At 40.3% G+C, this 21,580-nt stretch overlaps 1 protein-coding gene across 7 annotated transcripts in view; it reads left to right on the top strand.

Annotated features, from left to right (window-relative positions):
* The window catches only part of DNM3 (dynamin 3), a 166,941-nt gene that overhangs the window by 103,759 nt on the left and 41,602 nt on the right, over positions 1-21,580 (top strand). For all 7 annotated transcript variants that reach the window (XM_042819179.1, XM_042819180.1, XM_042819181.1 and 4 more), the window contains one exon: positions 9,377-9,488. In XM_042819179.1, coding sequence (XP_042675113.1) covers positions 9,377-9,488 — 112 coding nt within the window. The remainder of the gene's footprint in view (positions 1-9,376; positions 9,489-21,580) is intronic.

The following is a 21,580-nucleotide window of genomic DNA, read 5'->3' on the forward strand; positions in this document are numbered from 1 at the left end:
CCCCCAGCCACTAAAGCTAGGCAATTCAATCAGATGTTCAAGATGATGAGGGCTAGATGTGGCTCCCTGCAGAGCCAGCTGTTGTTGCTCCTGAACTGGCTAGAAATAGTTCTTTCAGAAGCTAGAAGTGTCCCTCCCTCCTGCAAAGCAAAAGCAAAGCACAGGATTTCTGGGCTGTCAAGTTTCTGCTGGCTCCAGAAACATGAGGACGCAATGTGAGTCTCACTCTGAACTGCCCCAAGGAGGCTTTGCCTACATTTGCTGACATCTCAGCTAGCCCACATGTGGACATTGTTTGCCAAGAGGTGTCCTTTGAAAGTATGTCTCTGAAATCTTATTCTCAGCAAGCATTTTTGGAGCACAGAAAAAAACTTTGCAAAACTTTTCATCTTTTCTCTTCAGATGCTGGAAGTTAATGTAATTATGATTTTCTACTGTAGCTGTGTGATTTGTCCATTGTCCCATCACTGCACATACTTTCGTCAGGAAGGATGGCTGTCATGGTGGGTTCATGTCAGCCTTCCATAAGAAATCTGTTAAGTTTAGCCTCATTGTTTCTCCTTTGCTTGACTAACATTTGAATGCTTTCATCATCTTAAATATCAATCACTGAACTGCCATGAAAATCCAAGGTAAGCATGCATTTCCTTTGGCAATTTTGGGATTTCTTTGAGCATTATTTGCACATTTGCATTTTCACTGGATCTTCACGCACACCAGACAGCAAAGATCTCAAAGTCAGATGTCTAAAATGCTTGCCATGTCTGTGACAACCGTGCCCATTTGGGCTGTGAGTAGAGCCTCCAGCATCAGCAGGCTGCTCTAAAAACACCCGTGTGTCTGTATGGGCATGTTGAGACGTGACAGCATGATGATAAGACCACAGAATAACTGTCTTGGGAGTGGCTGTTTACAAAGACACTCCTCCAACTTAAAAGGAGGCAGAACTTGTTCTTGAAGAAACGTTTATTGAATTCTAATTACAACAGCAGCCCCTCTGTTATTGTGAAGCAACTGATTTTTTTCATATTTACAAAAATTTGCCTTCTGGCACAAATCAGTCAAAACAAGTTGAGTATCAGTTTGCTTTGCAGTGTCTCCTAAATTCATAGATTGTTTCAGCAGAAGTAGGGATACTGCAAGTTGAGCAAAGCGATCCAGCACTCAGCTGGGGCCCGTGTTCCCTTCCCAGTTTCCTGGGGAAACTGAAACAAAAAAATGGTAAAAATCTGTTGAAATGAGGAGTCTTTCTGTTGTTTTATTTTATGCTACTATGTTGATCTGCTTCCTGAGTATAGAGGGCACCAAATATTGCTTGCTTTGTCAAAATTAATGTAATGATTAGCTTAGTTTCTACTTTCTTTCTAAAACCTTGTAATTGGGAAAGAAATCAGTTTTCTGAGTTTGCCCACTGAGGGTTCTTGTTATGGAAACATTTTACTGTTTAAGATGTGGATCATTAAAGAACAAAGGCAAAATCATCTGCTCCAGAGCGACTGACGATAGCATGGAGATTATTCCAAATCTCCTTTTTCCGTAATCTGTGGGGTGTTTTGTTTTTTTTTTCCCTTGATTTTGTGAGTTTTTTGAATGTCCTACTAAAATATTTTAATTTTCAAGGAATATCTGTTTAGGAGAAGAATTTTAATCAGCTTGTTCTCATTTTCATTTCCAGCCCCTCATTGCATAGGTATTTTGCTACAGCCATATGTTTCTGATACTGTACATTTCAATAGTTTCCTGGATTATGCATTGCATTTTTTCCATTTATGAAAACCTTTCCAGTTCTGAAATACAGTTACCAGGAAAATGCTCATTTCACCGCGTAGCAGGAAAAACCATCTTGAGTTAGGAGTTGAGGGGATAGAGGCAGAAGGAAACTTAACAGTATTTGTCATTTTGATTTACTGCAGAAGTCAACAGTTCTGTGACAGGAATCAAATGTGACTTGGTAATGTATAGTAAATGGAGACTGTGACGATTGATTTCACAGTGAAGATAAATTCTCATGAAATGTACATAATTGTGCAGCTATGAAAAGCCAGCATTGTGAAATAATTAAATTCTTTTCTCGTTACTTTCTAATTAAAAGTTAAAAAAAATATAGTTTTTTTTTTTAAAAAAAGGAAACTCTTGGTGTGAAATAGAGTGTTGCTTAAGTAACAGGTTTGTGGGAGGGTTACAGTCACGCTTTTCAGCAAACTTAATGATTTATTCAAAGTTTTTGAGTGCGGGCACTTAATTTATAGAGGTCATTGAAGACCTTTGTAGATGGGCTTCTCTAGTTTACTTACCTTAGCAGCACTAAGAGCCAAGTACATCAGAGAAAGCGTCCTTTGACTCCTGGATCGTTTGGGGCAGTGTCTGTCTATGCAAATCTACGTGCAAGCAACTGAAGTGGGGTTGCAGGATCAAGCAGTGCGTGTCTCAGGCTCTCAAGAAAGAGACTGCTATTTTATGTTGACCATCCTTTTCTCCTTTCCTTCTATCTCCACAGCAAGCTGTTAGCAAGTCTTTTAGACTGGAAAAGAGATCAAGTGTATTCAAAGTACTTGAAAAGAACCATTCTGTATATCAATACTAATGAATGCAGTTTTGCTGTCAAACGTAATGTGAAATTGAGCGCTTCTGCTTGCTCTTATGAGAAGCAGAGTGATAGTAAGTGTAATTGTGCTCTGAAAACAGTGATTATTAAAAAATGTCATGAAGAACTTGAGTTCTGGCTAGTCCTCACTATGCAGTGAGGTACACCATGGTGCTGCTTGTGAGTTCTGCCCAGTATTCCCAGAGGGATGGAGCTCAAAGATTGGAGCCAGCTTTTGATTCTCGTGAAAACACAAGGCAATATAAGGCTTTTCCTCTTGGTATGAAGAGATGAAGTGCTAGCAAAGTTGTTGTGTAGACGTAGTACTGATTGACTTTATGAAGCAGAGCTAAGAATGGAGAAGATTTTGTCACTGCATGTGCTTATGTAGATTCACCTTCACCGTCAAAACTGATGGATGCATGAGACTCTTGGACAGAGTTCAAGAACAAACAAATTCTTCCCATCCCGGGAAATTTACTTTCCTTCTAGGATTTCAGTTCAAATCCTTTGCCCATCCTCGTGCATTTCTCATAAAAATTTACCAATTTGCATTTTTAAGCACGGAGGTTTGGGACAAGAACCATAGTTTTAACTGTGCCTCCCTTCAGGATCTGTAGTCACTTATCAGTCACCTTTCTATGGTTCTGTATAGCAGGGGGATGTGAGAAAATGAATTCGAAGCATTAAGCCATTGTTTTATTTATCTTCAGTAGAATAGTTTCCTGCGACTTAAATGCTCCTCAGTAATTGTGAAGCAGTGTGACAGAGCTAACAGCTCTGCATGAGAGCTGACCGTCTGGGGCGGTTTTATTGGAGAAGTAAATACTTAATCTGAGAAACAGATGAATGCAAAGGGGAGAGTCATCAAAAGAAAATGTGGAAGGGACACAACAGGGCTAGAAATAGAGCTGTTGTCTCCTGAGCATGCTCTTACTGTCAGGAGTTGCAGTGCCCAGGAAACGACGTTACCTTGTAGGACCCAAGGAAGAATGCCATGTTTGATAAGTGAAAGGTACAACACCTTTTATTTTGGGTGCCTGTTGTTGGCTAAGTTTTGCTCTAAAAAGGAATGGAGCATAATTCTTCTCTAAGACTCCGGATGCATTAGAACCTTAAGTACTGAATTCTTTCTTACAAACAACAAGTGGTTAACTGCAATCCATATATAGGGGAAATTGGGAAACAGCCAAAATAAAGGCAACTAGTGAAAGGAGACCGGGTCAGAGGAGCTGTTGGATGGAAGCCAGGCTGAAGGAGAAAGCCTAAGATGAGATGTATGTTAGTTACTGTTTTTGAATTGCTAAGAAAACTAAGCCTCAGGAAGAACTGGACTGTAAGCTATTCACAGCTCTCTCTGTTAGAAAAGGAAGAAATAAAATCTATTTAATTAAAAAATACATATTTAAATGTAATTCAGAAAAAAAAAAAAAGCTGCTGGGATTTGTAAACAAACTATAAGCTGCTGGTGAGTACAGTGTCTAAGAATGGGGAAAATATACAAACTCAAAGAATAGCTAGTCTTTGTGCCCCAACTACATTCCATTAATAATAATAATAATAATTCTGGAATATTTCATTGTTGCCTTTACTGACAAGAATTCTTTGCACAACATTTATATTGTAGAATGGGAGATAGGTGGTCTAAAACCAGCATTAAGGAGCAAAAGGGAACTCTCAGGGAAAGAAACTTGAATGGCAAACCTGTATCTTATATGTGACTTACACTCCAAGAAAATTCCCTGAAGGATTGTGTAGGATCTTCTACCAGACAGACAGGTGCTGTAAGCATGGCCAAGTCATGGCTGGTAAACTGGACTCAGCTTGCAGGACAAGTTCTCCTTCCTTGCTCAGTGTGACCCAGAAAGTGCATCACTGCCACATCTGTGGAAGCAGAGGTACGTGGTGAGGCTCTGACAGCTGGGAGCTCCTTTTGTATATGTGTGGCCCTCAAGGCAGGTTCCAAATCAGCCTTTCATCACCTATCACAACAGTAACTGAGCCTTCTTATCTATGGAGTTACAGAGTATTTTTGTGCCATTTACTTTTACCACACAGATGTTGCCCTTCATGGCTACATTTCTCTTCTGGTTCTCATATAGAAATTGAGACACTCGGTTGTTCAGGATTGGCTATATGCTGATCAGCATCTCTCAATTCATTTTCACCTTAAGTTCATTTGTGTCTGTATTTGGGTGTGTAAACTTGAAGACATCCCTATATTTCTGGGAGATCACTTATATGAGTTAATGGCAAAATCCTTAAAGTGCTGTTATTTCTCGACATTGTCTCAGAGATTGTCTCTTTGGCTTTTCTGGATATTAAGAAAAATGTCTTCAGAGACATGTGTAATTAATTTTAATTAACGTTCACATTGTACTGATCTGAAATGGCATGCCTTGATAGAAAATGTTAGTCATTGCAGTTAACTCATAGCAGATGGTCAGTTTCTTTAAAATATATGATTTACAGAGCCTTTAGTAGAGCTTTCTTATAAGAAAAATCGTGCATATAGTCAAACCAGACGTTGTGGAATTGCAAGTGTTTAAAATGGCAAACTAAGAGTAGGTCAAAGAAGCAGAATATAGCCAGTGGAGCTGCAGATTGAATAAGCAAAGGATATCTGTGGAGTTTTATTCGAGGTTATCTTTGTTGTGCATGCGTGTTTGGTGTATCTGGATTCTGTTATTTTCTCCTTATTTTAAGTCACTAAGTATGAAGCTCATTTTCAATCAAAGATACCTCAGAATTCATTCTTTTGCATTTATTGTGAAATAAAATTGGGCCAGTTTGCATTTGGTTCCAGATTTTGTGTTGATTTTAAATTTTGCTTGCATCCTCCTAAAAAGATGAGAAATTCACCAACAGTCATTTCAGGTGTTTCAAATCCCTGTAAAGGAGGACAGTCCTTGACCTGTCAGCCTATGAATAGTTCCACTTGCTTCAGTGTCACTGTTTAAGTTATGTGTGCTTTGTGTTCTTTGCAGGATTAGAGATAAATTGTCCTATAGGCACAATCCTAAAATTTCAGTAATATTCTCATTCTCTAATTCCTGTTCTGTCTCCTACTATAAATCAATAGGAAGGTTTAGGGGGAAGAACAAATGCTTTTGCATTTAATCTTGGTTTGTATTTTCTCTCTCTCAAAAAAAAAAAAAAAGAAAGAAAGAAAAAGCAAAAAAAACCCAACACCTGCACATACTGTACAGCTTTGTCTACTGAAATGTTCCAGATCCAACTCAGTCTGAAAGCTGTCTGTGCATACAGTTAGTGTGTGGATATGCATTTATTTATATGCATGCATATCAACAGGATTTGTAATGTGTATAGACTGGTTACCTTTAACATCTTTCCAAGCTTGTTGGAGAGAAATATTTAACCTTATCTTGGTGTTAAGGAGTTGCAAGAACTGCTGCATGTCTTGAGATACAGCACTTGTTCGGATAGCAAGCAGTGTTGGTGCGCAGCTGCTGTGGAACTCTGTTGGTATTGCCTCCACTACAGCAGGTATCCAGAAAGTTCTTTGTGATTTTCAGCCCTCCATTATTCCACTGTTGGGCCTGGTTCCTGTAGCTCTGCTGTTGCATAGGCAATGGAACCCTCCCTGAGCAGTGCTGACAAGCCTAGGCTAGGACTGGTGGGACAGGAATCTCAGTAACTCACCACTGGACTCACTTTCCAGCCTTACTGCCACTACTCTGTTTCCTATGGAATGCTTTCAGATCTCTTAATCCGTTACTGCCTTTTCTTGCTAGGACTCTTCTGCAGTGGGAGGAGCTAAAGGGGTTAAGGCCACCGTGCAGCCTTACTTGGAGCACTGCGTTTGGTTTGGGCACCTTTAGTCCAATTGGCTGCTCATCACCAGAAGCAGTGCTTTGATTTGTCTGCCGTGCACATCCTGAGGTGTATGTATTTGGAGTGTGACAAAACCTGCAGATAATAAATTGCAATCTTTTATATTTTTCCCTCTTGGGATCTATTTTCAAGTACTACACAGGATATTTAGTTATGAACTCTGCAGAAGGAAGCAGTATAGTTAGATGTGGTACATGCATGCAGCTTTGCACACAGCTCCCTTGTTTGAGTGCTCAAACTTAAAACATGTTAAATGTCCAAGGGAAATGTGGCATGCAAATTTTACTGCTAGGCATATTCGCATTTATTGTATTGCATCTGTTTGTTTCTGCAGTCCCTTAAAGTTGCTTGAATATCAACAAAACTTGTATTTTTGAGAGTTCCTTTTTTCTTCTTGGTATCCTGTATTATATCACTCTTTAAAGTATGTAGCTGCTATGGAGATGACAATGAGAGCATGATCTCATTGTATTCCATATGGAACAAGTAGGTAAGGATTGAGTAGTAACTGTTTCTGTGCCATTATCTTTAGCAATTTTTAAAAGTAGAAGAGAGAACAAAACAGAAAATTTGAATTGTTTTCAAGAATGTTTTTACAGCTTTCCATGAGATGCCAGTGGATTCCTAATGAGTAAAACATGTTAATGGTATGGGGTTTTTTTGGTAAGATTCTGCTAGTAAAAGGACAAGCTCTCTTCAGGAGTTGCTTTGGCTTTTTTTTTTCCTTTGAAATGCTCCTGTGCCTGTCAGCCTTTCTGGAAGAGAAAGACAAAGAAGTCTAAGGGCAAGGAGGCTGTTTTGGGAGGCACTGTCCGTTTACCCGCACTGAGGCAAGCTTTGTGTGCCCTTTAGCTCCTCATTTACTCTGTGAAGCAGAAACCTGTGTTCTTCTGTAGTGGTCATGGAGCACTCACATATTGCAGGGAGAGGCCTCAGAGGGCCAGAGGCACCCAGAATCTTGCTCATCAGGTGTCCCTACGCCTAGGAAGGCTCTTCATATGATGACAGGGAGTGCAGGACTGCCAGCTCCCATCTGTTCAAAGCAGTCAGCTAAAATTCCCTCTCACACAGCTATGCTTGCTGTAGCAAGTCACAAAATGCCAAGAAGTTTAATATATGTCATGACAATCCTGAAAAAATGTTTTCATAAGCTGGTGTCATGTTGTTTTGCTCTTGCAGATAAGTATTTTTGGAACTTCCCTATCACTATATTTTACAGTCTTTATGTATTCTATTGTTATTTTTAGTATTCTGAGGCTATCCTGTTACCATTTTAGCTTCCCTTTCTCTTCATTTTCCTTCCTTTTCCTTATAGCTGCTTAGTTATCTCAGCCAAAAAACTTATCTCAGTAGACACTTTTTCTTTAGCAATAAATTAAGACACTTTTTCTTTAGTGATTTCATCTTTTTTGTTTGTTTTCATTCAGTCTTTTATTCTGTAAATCTTGACTCAGAGTTCCACAGATCAATTAAGATTCGAGTGTTTTATCATCACTTCAAGGTAACGGAATCTGAAGAGGTTGTCCAGGCCATTCTTTGCATTAAGGCAGAATAAGTGCATTTAGAGCCAAAGAAGTAAATGGTTTGATTTCAAATTTCTAATCAATAAAAGATACGTAGAGCTTTCAATTATTCCTTCTGCCAGTGGCTGTGTCCAAGCTGTGGGATGTGACCTGTTAGTGCCTCTCTGCCTCTTTGTGCACTGTCTGGTTGTCCTAGGAGGGAAATGCAGGCATGCTGCCCTGCCTGGCAGATGTGCCTGAGGCTGTCCTTGGTTTGAGTCAGCAGTACATCTTCAGGTGTATTCCAGAAGCATGAAGGTGAAATCCCATCAGCTCCTGAATGCTACAGAAATCTGTCCGGGCAGTGGTGATAATAATAATCTCCAAGTTCTATAAGGTGTTCACTCTTTTTTTCCTCAAAATATGTGGCAGGAATCACATCTTTTGTTGCATAACGGAGCTATAAGAACCCCTTGTCTCTTTGAAGCTCTCTTTGAAGCTTGAATAATCTCTCTGAGTCCTCCTTGCTGCCCTTCGCTCCCCCCTCTGCATAGCTTGCTAAGGAAAGAAAACAGTCTGGTTGCAATGGAAGATCGATTCCTGTGCAGCTTTTAAGATCTGGCAAAATGTGGTTTCATAACCTTTGTCTGCAAAGCTTGTGGCCTTTCCTAAAAAGACTGTTGGCTGACAAATTTATAGCAAATCTGGTCGGTATATAGACTATGAATTCGGAAACTAATGGCTAAACCGTAAGGGGAAAATCTGCTCTATTTATTGGAGAATTTACAAGTACCACCTTCCTACATATAGTGTATTTTTCCTTCTTTCTCTTTTCTTCCATTATGTGATTCCCTATTCCTAATGCTTATATTTATCTAGTTCCATTAATTACCTGCAGTAGGTATTATTTAAACACATCCTAGTTTTCGTATGATTGTGGCAGACTTTAGAGGAATTCTTAAAAAATTCTAATTGTCATTGTATTTTTTCCCATTTTACTGACGGTGTCTGAAAGTCAAAAGGACCTAGCATGGGAAAAAGTTGCATCCTTAGTTATTCTGATATTTATTGGTTCCAGCAGCAATCAGCTTCAAAATACAGCTTTGTTGGAATGTCTTCTGTGTTTGTCCTCTGTATCACAACAGTTTTACTTTTCCTAAATGTGCCTCATTTTGGAAGCAAAAGCTGGAAAATTGATTTGAAGCAGTTTCACAGTGCTTTCAGATAATTGCTGTTTCCAGAGCTGTGTTGTAGCATTGTAAGATATTTTTAAGTACTCCATGTAATTATTAAACAAGCACCTGTCTCATAAACGCTGTTGTCCGAAACAATTACCAAGTTATTTCTGATCCCAAAGGATTTTTTGTTAATATGCTGTGTGCGTGATACAAAGAAGTAAAATTCTGGTTTTACAGTGTGCTGCTCTCTGTCCTAGGAATGTTTACAAGGATTACCGTTTCCTTGAACTAGCCTGTGACTCCCAAGAAGAGGTGGATAGCTGGAAGGCATCTCTGCTACGAGCTGGTGTCTATCCTGATAAATCCTCAGTAAGTTCTACAGCTCACTCGGTTTCAGTAGCTGCTCTTTTTGAGTCAGAAAACCAATTGCATCATTTGGGAGAACAGAACATCCGCAGATATCTCAAGAAATTGTAGCCTTTTCATTGTAGCCTGATGAAGTAATTGTTTAATATTCATAATGAAATACTTTACAGTTAATTTGTGTGTCAGACATCAATTAAAAAAAAAAAAAAAAAAAAAAAAGTTCCAAAATGTCATTCATTGGAACAGTTTAGTAAAAGCATTCAGCAAAGTGAGGTTTTCTGTGCTTCATTGCTTCTATGAATATCTTCTAAAGAAAATAAGCTTATTCCTGCAAGCTCTGTATTACAGAACTGACAGAAGCATTTGAGGCAATCACGTGTATTTATTTTACTGAATCATTGCATGTTTTTCTGCATGGAACACATGCTAAACCTTTCCAAACACAGTTTTACTGTGCTAATCATGTGAAGCAAATTGAACAGGAAACAGCAAGAGAAACAGCCTCTAAATTAAACAGAAAAGACAGAAAAAGGAAAATGTTGGGAAATGGAATATGCCCAACTACCATTTTGTACTTTTGGGACATTGTCATTTTGTGTTTTGTCTTTTACATAAGTCTGGGACGAGGGAGTTGGCTCAGCTCCTGAAGTCCAGCTCCCTCAAGTGCCTGCGTAGCTGAGGCCCTGGTGAGGCACTGGAGCATCAGAGGCCTGCAGCATCAGAACAAAACCTTGGCACTGAGCAGTGAGGTTGCTTTAAGACCATTCAGATTATGGCTACTCTGTTTTACATTTAAGGTTTCAATTTGAAAAGGCCTTTATTACCCATGACAAACCTACAGTAACCACAACTTTTTCTCAGTCGTGTCAGAGCTTCCATGGGATTCAATCAGTATTGGGGTTTTCTTCTTTTTTTGTTTTGTCCTGTGCTCTGTGCTTGACTAGTTTGAATTGACAAATTCTTCAGTATTTCAATATTCACTAAATTCTTTCAGTATTCACTAAAGACTCTCTAATGCATAGCTCATCTTTCTAGAGTAATTTTCGCATGGATACCTTCAGAGGAGAATCTATTCTGAGAAATAATGCTTTGACTTTGGTGGAATTTGTTCCTATTCCTGCTTGTTTTCCATGACAAAGGCAGGTCCCTTGAGCCCAGGGTCTTGTGATGTCTTCCATTTTCATCGTCTTCCTCATACTTCCCTTATTTTTGTGATACCTGTACATCTTCCTCTATAATCCTCTCTGCATCTCTTCCTGCTGCCATTTACACGCACAGGAAACGCTCCCTGTACTCTGTGTAAACACTGTCGAGGCTACCAGCAAAAGCCAAATCAGAATACTTGAACTGTGGGATTCTCCAGTTATTGTAGAAATGACCAGTGATTATAATAACAGTGTTGGTTTTTTTTTAATAGGTCAGACACAAATTCAGCAGGAGACCTACCAAATATCTGGCACTCTTTTTTAAATATTCTTAATGACTTTCCAGTAGGGTGCCTGTCCCCGTAAATTAGCTCTTATCTAGGACTACCAGAAGTCATGTTACAAGGATTAGTTATAAGAGGTTATCTAGGAAATTCCTACTTTCAAAATACTGCATCGTTTTGATTTTTTGCTCAGGTTATGGTGTCAAACCAGCCAATTGAATCTGCCATATTCTTCATATACCTGATCCTTTATTGATAAAAAAGGCACACTGGCTGGATTTCTAAACTTATGTTCTGTCTCTTTGTTTTTCCTATCTCCCTAAAAATATTTTATATTCAAAATAGGTTTTCTGAAGAACCCTTTTTTTTTTAAAGTTTGTCTGTTGAAGGAATCTCAAAAACAAGATTGAAAGTCGTCTTTAAAAGACAAAGTTAGGAGGCAGTCAAAACTCAGTTGTTGTCTGGGCTGGAATCACCTTTACATCACAAAAAAAGAGTGAATATTGTTGTTCCAAACCCTCCAGTTTGAAATTCATGCTGTAGCTCATCAAACTGTGCAGGAAGGATCCTTCATGCTACTCTAATCTTGCAGAGTATTTTCCTCCTACTACAATTACGACTGTAGGTTCAAATGTGTAATGAAAGTCTGCAGTTAAAGTTCTATATTTTGTAAAGCAAAAGCTACAGCACTCAGGGCACACTGGGAACTTCGACAGAACTTTCATTATAATCATATGCACACTCCTCAGTTCTGCACCTTTGCCTGGCAACATAAAATAGTTTTTGAGATGCCCACCAGTCTTTTACTCTCCTTCAAAGATTGAGAGACCTCATTTTCATGCAAGAAATGCTGTTAGGAAATGGCAGCAAGTTGTGTTTGCTTCAGTCTTTCTTAACAGCTTTGCAGTCCCGCAGTTAAAAATGCAAAGAGGTACCCCAGCCCCTTCACAGGATGACCTTCTCATTCTTTTTCATGTGCAAGTTGCAGCTGGTAACTTTGAATATCCAAGACTTTGGCACCAGAAGTAGAAAAATTGCTGCTTAGAAATGAAAAATAGATTAATAGTGCTGTAAACCTGGAGTGCTGCAGTGGTGAGGCTGGCCTGCTTTCTGTAACTGCCAGAGGAGCGTGCACAGCCTGGAATCTGAAGTTAAGCTGTGTGCTTTCATTAACAGCTCTGCTGCTCGCATACGGGAATGCTGATATAAAGCCCAACGCATTGGCCCCTACTTGGTTTACTTCTGCAATGAAAGGAATAGTAGGAATTTGTCACTGAATTAAAGAGATTTGCTCCAAGTTCTCACCAGGAGCAAATCTCTCAACTAAGAATATTTGTTTTTCTGTTGTTTTTCTAGTAGTACTACTTAAAATTGAATGATGACAGTGGTAATGGGGCTTGGTACTTACCACTACTGCTATGAAGTAGTACTTTAATACCCTAAGCAAAGTCTAAGGTTGTTGACATTTTGTTTTTGTGCCTAAACAAAACTCATTAAACCATCTAACACCCCGTTCCTCCATTTTCTTGCTTCCTTTTGCCTGTGTTCTCCATCCCTCAGTGTGTGCAGATGTACGTTCACGTATTCATTCACTTGTTAGCTATCTTTAACCACCCTTCAGAGTTTTTCTTTGAGCCCCTGAATTCTTTTGCACTTTTCCAGGTCACCTCCCTCCCCATGGATTTGCGTTTCTCAGGACGTGAGCTTTGACAGCCACCCAGATAGCAATGAATCAGTGTTTTTAGTATTCCAACCCATATGCAAGGCAGCTTGCTTGATATAAATCACACTGTGGCCAATTCACTTTGAAACAGGATATCCATTTACCAGCTGACTTTACTGCTGGGTTTCTGTATTGAGGCATCCAAACCTCCTTTTCTAAAAAATGGCTACAACTTTGTGACTAACCTTTCCAGACTGTATTTCTCAACTCGGCTGGTGTTTATTTTGGCCAGCTTCCCACTGGATAATATACACTGTTCATGCCAGCTCATGGCAAAACTTGTAATTAAAAGAAAAGAAAAGAAAGCACAGATGTTCATCGTAAGCTGTTCAGCACACTTTACCTGGCTGGCACTAACTATCCATTCCCGTTCCCCTTTCCCTAATGCCATCTCCTCCTTACTTTCATTACTAGTCTAAACGTACAATATTTGCTTTTTAAAAGCATTGGATCGTGAAACTTTCCATTCATTGGCATGTTGCAGGGAGTGGCTGTCGTGAAAGGGTAAGCAGACATATTTAGTGGTTGCTTTGCGTACTGGAAGCTCAGTATTACCGATGCACGAAAATCCCTCTGGCTTTGGTCCAATCCCTAGATCATTTTGAGGCTCGTTTCCCTCACCCTTGTTTTAGTGTCCACCGACTTCCCTGGAGCTGCTCCTAATTTACACTGGAGGAAGCACAAGTAGAATCTGAAAGTTTGCGTAGAGAGGAAATTTTGAAAAGCAGTGTGAATTTACAGCTTCGCTGACCATTTCAGATCCTTCGTGAATGTCCTGTGCTCCTCAGGAAGCTGTCTGACTAAAGGATTCTGTGAATGTACTTTGAGTCAGTTCATTTGGTTTGAGCTACTTCCAGAACTGCACAAGTTAGACTGAATGTATGTGAAATGTATGTATCTAATATTTCTTTTTTCCTCTTCCCTCCCTGCTGCATCCTGCAAAGGGGAACAACAGAGTAAGTTCTTTGTGCTTTTACAAAATCCTTTTGTATCCTGACTCAAGGGTTTTGTCGTAAAAATCACTTTATCTTCTCTTTCACACAATTGTTGCCTGCATACTCCTAAGAGGAAACTCCTAGCTTCTTTCTAAGAGGAAACATAGGTACAAAAATGTCTTCTATGAAACTATGAACAGATCTTTGTATTTTAATTTTGCAGAAGGTGATATGTTAAATGATGCCGAGTGTTGTTTTTTAAGGCAGTTCAGTGAGAATGATACTATAAAACAGTATTGGGTCCGAAGATTATGAAGGTATAGTAATAAAGACCTTCTGAGGAAAGGTTGCTACAGTCTGATGAAACTCATTACAGATGGATTTTTTGACCATACATCAAAGCTTGTATTAATGGGCAGTTATAAAAACCCGGCACTAAAGTCTTAAATAACAGATTTGCTGGCGTTGTTGGCTAAGCTGAACTAGATCAGTGTAGTGGCTTTGAAGGTGCCTTAAAATGGATGGAGGAGGGTGGGGTCAACATTTGACTTGGCTTCTAGACCCTTGATGTGTTCCAGCTGGACAGCAGCAGAAGGGTGTGGGGTGTAGAGAGGGAGAACTGAAATATGCATGGTAGGTTTTTAAAACTGAGCAGCACATAAAAAGATAGTTTTGCTGATGCTGATCTGATAAGCTAATAATTAAGTAGTTCCCAGGGTTTGTACTTTTTCTGCCATTTTTACTTAACTTAAGAATGAAAATTTCACATCTCACACTTTGGAACATGATGCAAAGAGATTTTGTCATGCTACAGAAAGAATTTACACGGCTTTTGCATTTTTTTTCTTTCCTGTTTTGACACATTAACCCTTAGGAGGACGTATCCGGAGCATCAAAGGATGCTTCATAGCAAATGTTGAAACTATCCCCTGAAATATTGCTTGTAGTATCTCACTGTGAGCTTCTAACGTTTCTTGGCTATTTGGGAAAGACCCAGGTGCACTTAAAATTGCCTGAAGATGTGGGAATTTGTCTGCTTTCAATTTTGATATTTTTATCACTTTTTGTCTGCTGCTGTCTCCATAGTAACTGGGCTCAGAAGCACCAAAAATGTTGTGTTTTATTGGCTTGCCTGTTGGGTGGTGAAGGGTTAAGAATTGATGGCATAGAGAGAGGGACTGTATGCAGGAGTTGGTGTGAAATGTAAATGTTAACTGTGTACACTGAAATATCAAGGTAATGTTTATAATGTTGCTTTACGATATGCTGACTTAAGGCTTTGCTGCTATGCTGGGTACTGAGCTGATCTCCTGATGAGAGGAGTTAGACTGTAGATGCTCTGTCAAGTGAGATGGGGCACCAGAGATCTGTTGGCACTGCCAGAAACAGGGGTCAGGATGCATGTGGACAAGCACTGTTCTCCAGTGACCTGAGCTGTGGGGCACCTCCAGGGAGAGAGGACCAGTAGTAGTGTCTGACGCGGAGTTCAGTTGCTAGCAAAAGATAGGATAGATTTAAGCAGGTATAGGAGAAACCTGTGAGATTTGAGGCTTGTTGGATCTGTTAGCTTTCCTTATGCTGTGAGCAATGGGTGATTTTTGCTGTACGTTCGCAGAAATTCGCCCATTGGCCCTGGGATGTCAGCCAGAAGGTAATTCCAAAACAAATCTCCATGACAGCCATCCTCATCTTTCTCTTGGAACCCAGATCCTGGTGAGGATCATTGAATCCTCGTCTGTGTCCCCTCCCTTCTTTCACATGAGTTGCTCATGCTCAGGGAGCTGGAGCTAGATGATCTTAAAGGTCCCTTGCAGCCCAAGCCATTCTATGATTTTAGGAGGTTATGAATCCCAGTTAGGCAGGCAGAACTAACTGCAGCTGCCTGAGGTGGCTCAAAGCCCGCAGACATCTTGAGACTTCTGTACCTAGTTGTATGGAAAATGAAGTGGGTGCACCTGAGAGGCAGTAAGAGAGTCTGAGATGCGGCTGGGAGAAAGGAGGAGCTGCAGACTATAGATCCCAGTGTTTTCAAACCTGCAGAATCCTTCCTTACTGTCCTGGTATGGATTTACTTGGGTACCTAGCAAGGCTTTAAAATTCCTATTATTATTACCTGCTAGGGCTTTCACACTGTCTCATGTCATGTGGAAAGATTCCATAACCACCCACACAACCTGAATGGGTACTGCCCTTAGCTTTGCCTCTTAAATTTGCAAAGTAAAAATAAACATTGGAGTAATGAGGTCCTAAGAAAAAGCAGGGGGAGGGAAAAGAAGAGGGTTTATGGTCATCAGTGGACTACTAATCATTGTTATTTTTACTTTTTATTGTTGCACAATCATTACTGTAAGTGAGATTTCTCACATGGTTAAAAATAAATATATCTTCAAAGCTTTGTTGGATAAGATCTGTAAAAGGGGTCGTTTAGAATGAGGTAATGGAGACCTACCTCATTCAGCAAGCACATGTTGGCAAGCCACGTCTTACTAAAGTTAAAACTGAACTCTGCTCTGCAGTCCTGTGCAGAAGCAGGATGAGAGGAGCGTTGTGCCAAGCTGCACAGAGTGCTGGGAACCTGCTTGTAGCTTCGGTCCAGATGCTGAAGACACTGACTCAGTGTCTTAATCCATCTTTGTGAACTCGCTTCCTCCCCCGTGCATTTTCATCACTCTTGTTGTTTAAAAACAAAAGCAAAAAACACCGGCCCTCCAGATCCTGCTGTTTGAAAATAACAACAGCAACAAAGCCTACAATATTCTCACATAGGCGGTTTTCTGTACGTGCCCAACATTATTAGGTTAGAAGATTTACTAGGTGCTGTGTCCTACTGAAATTCTCATCCCAAACCCCATAGGCTGAGCTAGCAAAATAAAACACACACACACAAAATTTGCATCTTGGTTAGTGGAATTGTCTCAGTGTGGATAATACTGAGCATACGAGCATTCACCGAATACAAAGTCACTTAGTAGAATTCAGTTTGAATTTTCTCCTGAGAAAAACAGAATTTCCTTTGAAAAGAAAAGGAAAATAATCTCGCTGCCAGGTCAGTTTGCATGTTATTGCTTAAAATACTTCTTGGTGACATATTAATTGCTTAGTTTCAAGTCTCTTTTTTTGGGAGGGGGAGGGGAAAAGGGATGGGAGTAGTTATAGCGAACCCAGATTCCAGATCAGCTACTTCATTAAGAAGACCAGATGTCCTACTCCCTCTCGAGACAGCCCTGGAAAGTGGGAACTTAGAGTGAGTGAAGTCAGGGTACTCATCCTACCTAAGTGTATGACAACAGCTCTCTCAGTTCATCTATTTCATGCCTGGCTATTGACGTTTCTACGCAGGTACTGTGCCAGAAGCCACGTGCATCTTTGCACAGGGCTGTGATGCTTGTTTTACCAAATCCAGCTGTGTTTCTGAAGTGTCTGCACTTACCTGCAAATCACGCTCTGACTCTGGCCATGGTAATGTTCCCAGCCAGGCTCAAACTGAGAGTCGGTGCCTCTGCTCCCAGACTGCTGAGGGTGGTGTTCGAGTTAAGGTCCTAAGCTAAAAAAAGTAAGGACTCGCTTGTGTTTGTTGTGTAGCAGCAGGCTGAACAGCAACTTGTGCTGATGTGTCAGAGGGAAAGCAGCGTAGATGGAAATGAAAACTGTGCATTTACTGTTTTGTTTTTGTTGGTTTGTTTTTTTTTAACTTAAAAAAACAACACCCAGACAACTATATTCTAGGAAAGGAAGGCACTGAATTCTAGGAAAAGAAGAATCCACTTCAGTTATGACTAAAATTGGCTTCAGGCCAAGGAGGTTTAAAAATAACTTTCAAATGAAAGAAGTGTTATAATACTTTTTAAAGCGGGAAAAATGCCATAATTTTATAGACGGTGCTTCAGTCATTGCTTCAAACAGATGAATTGAGTTTTACAATGAAGTGACGGCGTGACGGAGCAGAGCAGTGCGTGCATGCGCGTCCCCACAGGGTCAGCAGCAGTCCAAAGCAGAGGGAGGAAAGGAAATGGCTGTTTGTCAGTGCCTTCCGTGCTGCCTTACGCTTTCATGAATGCGAAAACACCCCTCCATAAAAATCATCCTTCTAAGTATTTACTACTTCAAACCAAACCTAGAGGCACTCCTGTTCCCTGAAACACAGAGCAGCCCTCTTTTATATTCTCTAAGAGTAAAATAATTGTTGGCACAAGAGAGTTAAAAACGTACAAGGGAGAAAGAGATCCAGAGCATTGCATCAGTTGCACTGACTGTAACAAGATGCAGCCTTGCTAACTGAAGGATTTCAGAACCAGTCCCAGCAAACTGGTAACTGCCTGTGTCAGGGGTCAGCCGTTCAATAGCTGTCACAGTTTTACATTTCTGCTATTAAACAAACCTGCTGACATTAAGCAAGCTCCAGGAAATTTAGAATGGAGCAGATTTTTTTTATTATTATTATGTTTGCAATGTCTTCGTGGTGGGCTCTTTGCTTTCCATGAGACACCTGCACCTTGAAAATATTTTTAAATTCTCATTTTTTATGGTGCAGCTCATTTTTGCACCATTTCCACTCTAATGAAGGATTTTATTGAAGCTGTACTGAAAGGTGAAAACTTTCTGGCTGTGAAGTTTCAGATGATGGAGCATGGAGTGTCAGCCATGTTCTGGACATGAATTGCTATTGAAAAGAGAGGGAGATCTGCCCTGGGGAAGGCAGTAAAGAAAGCCAACTCCTGCAGCTCCTTTCCTAGAACTGGTCAATGAGTGCTAAGAGTTGGCTGGCACAGGAGGGTGCTTCTGGGCTGTGCTGCACTACTCAGACCTACAGAGATCCTTGAGACTGCAGGCTGGGTGTCTGTGCCCCCTGGTCTCAGGACAGCCATAGCTGGAAGGTCGCGTTGCCTCCAAACCCCTTTAGTGCAGCTCCACCATGTCACCCATGTGCAAAACTGAACAGAAAGGGAAACGCACTCGGATATCACAAGACTTGAGCAATTTTTTTTGTTGTTCTCCAAGTCAGTTCCTGCACAAAAAACTACTCCTGAGTAGCGGTTTTTAAAAAAAGTAATTGGGTCTAAATAAAAATGTGAGTTTTTTCTGCCAAAAATGTCACCGGAGTCACTTCCATAGCATTTACAGTGTAGCAGGAAATGTAGTCATTGGACAGGAGGGTGGAGGGCAGCTGGTAAACAGCCAGATCCTTCTTTTTCTCTCACTTGTAAGAGAAAACAAGACCATTAAGAGAAACTGAATGCTGTTTTTTCTCATTCTGTTTTGGACAAAAGCAAAGACATGCAATGTCTATTCTGATGCATGGTTTTATCCTGGATTTGTTTGGCTTACCCTACCTTTCTTTTGGTGGAGGTAGGGTTATAATTACTGTCCGCATGGAGTCAATTTCACACGATGCTTTGTGTGTGAAATTCCCTGTTCTGAAATTTCATTCTTTCTTCACAGCACTCATGATGTCATTTGTTCCTGTTCTGTGGTCACCCCTCCTGCACCTGTGTCCCAGTTCCATTGTGGCCTTTCATTGACCAGTGTGTTTTCTGTCCTTCCCAGTTTGATGGATTTGGAGAACATTTGCTATTCTAACTGTGCTGATTCTGGAGAACTGAGTTTTGACCCTAGGAAAAGCTGGCTGTGGACACTTGTGGTATTTGATTTGTGGTTCTCTTCCACTTTGGTGCCTTACCTACTGTTGTTCCTGGTCCCAAAGTGGAGAAACAAATGATTTTACTTGGTTCACCTTTACCTTCTCTCATTCTTTTTAAACCTAACATTTCCTAATCAAATTACTTGTAATTCAAAGAGAGAATGATGCATCAGTGAATATTGCACTCAGTTCAGATGACGTATGTGAAATTATCTGGCTGGATGAAAGCTCTGTGATGCGTAGACAGAAAGTTCCCACGAGCTGTTACACAAGGTGTTGGGCTGCATTGGACCTTTTCATTAGCAGAAAATGAAACTTTTCAGTCATCTTTATTTGTCACAGTATTCTCTTGAGCTGTTCAGTGAGCAGGGGCTCTGTACCCGCTGCTCCTCAGCTAAGGGCTTCAACCCAGGGAATGATCTGACTCTATGAACAAGGACACCAGCAAGCAACCTCAAATGCATAGGTGTCTATAGCTTACCTTTATCTGTCGGGTTTCTTTTCTTCTGGATCAATGGCTTCCAATTCAGGGCTCACTGCTAGTTTCAGTGTTAAAGCTTAGGAAGTTAACCAAGAGCAAAATGCAGCATTGTGTGCAGTCCTCAACAGTGTGTTGCCCTTGGTATGATGGAAATCATGGGCCCTTGCTTTAGGACACTTGTCATCTCCAAGAGTTTGAAAACATAACTCTTTTTCTTTATGGTTTCTGTTATATACTGCTGTGTAGAATAAAAACCAATGAGTGGATGCATATGCTCAGAAACAATTAAACTGCAACCAGCATTGGTAGCAAAAAGACTGGAACATGAGTGAAAACTGGGCATGATGAAGTCAATTGTAAAGCTCCCATCAATGTCTGGAGGGTTAGCATTTCATCTGCTGTGACTGAACGTGTTCTGCTTCATCCTGTAAGTTTTTAGTGGAATGCTGTTTTTTTCTGTGCTTACTGTAGTCTGGTGAGTGTTCTGCTAAAATCCTCCTTTCCTAGAACCAGTCCTGGTGTTGTCCAACTGGGACTGTGATTTCTGCCCCATGTTGCATTTCTCTTATTTAGTTCCATCTTATTCGTACAGTTTCTTTTGTAAGTCACAGCATGATGCCTCTCCAGCAGCTGTTGTTAATATTGTGAATAGATACTATTTGTCTAGAAGCTGCAGTTGTGGACCCAGATCCCATTTTACAAATGTAAAATAAAAACGTGGTTCCTGGCTTGTAAAGCTTACAGCCAAAGAATGACAGGAGAGAATCAGTGGATAATTACTGAACATTGTCCTGTCTGCATTTTGGGTTAGAGGTTTGTCACTAGCCATTGAGATCTGTGGAAATTGATAGTCTCAGAACAAACTACCTGTTTGTCACTGGTCTGACTAGCAGGCGATGTAGGCTTTAGGATTATTATATGATTATGGAATTCTGTAGAGCAGCAGCATAATTTCTTTCTACAGGACTTGTCTCCTCAAGCCTAAGAAGGCACTATTTCTGGTGTTTGGAGCAGGTTTGGCAAAACATCTTTGTCTTTGCTCTTTAAAAATACCTCACTCCTATATCATCTGCATATACAGTGATGAATTTAAGAATCAACAATGATGGATTAATCGTAATTTGATTTCAGTTAATTTGAGTGTCCCCTTAGCTGGGGAACCAGAAGCATCTCAGCTTAACGTAAGACTGGAAATTTGCTCAAGCAGTTTTGTTAGGTCACTTGTTGAAGTCTTTAAAGTCAGTAATTGTTATTAACTAACCTAGATGTGTATGAGACTCTTCATCCTTTTGCTGGTTTAATGAAGAGTAGAAAGAAAAACTGTGGGGAATTGTTTGAAATGATTTTACCTGAGTCAAGAGGGTGTGTGTGTGTGTGTGTGTGTGTGTGCATCCTGAGAGGTTTGGTGTGTTTGCTCAGATATGCTGAATGTATTTGCTTTACGTGTACAAGTGCCAACATTTTCCTGTCGCAATTCAGATCTTTTTGGATGATACCCCACTGGGGAACTGCATGTATTTCCAGGCATCTGTGTCTAGAATAATCTGTGGTTATTCCTTCTGTGTCTGGATCTCTTGACTGTTGATACCTGTGTGTAATTGTTAAGGTTCCTGATTAATTGTCTACCAGCACCGTGACAGTTAAGCAATAGAATTCAGATTATGATGAAGCACTTAAATACACATCTTTTCTCTGGTAAGGCTCAGGAGCGCTGCCGCTCCATGTAAGATGAAAGGATGCAGCAATTCTCAGTGTCACCTATCCCACTTCTGTGAGTTTTGAGAAAAAGTTCTTTCCACCTGTGCTCTTTCTGGCTTCATCTTTTGGATGATGGACTGGTTTAACGGGACTAAAAGATGCTCCCATTTTCAAGAGTTCCTTTTATTGTG

The sequence above is a fragment of the Centrocercus urophasianus genome, unplaced genomic scaffold, assembly GCF_019232065.1.
Source record: "Centrocercus urophasianus isolate 14NV4802_14NV808 unplaced genomic scaffold, USGS_Curo_1.0 seq_18, whole genome shotgun sequence".
Classification (NCBI taxonomy): Eukaryota; Metazoa; Chordata; class Aves; order Galliformes; family Phasianidae; genus Centrocercus; species Centrocercus urophasianus.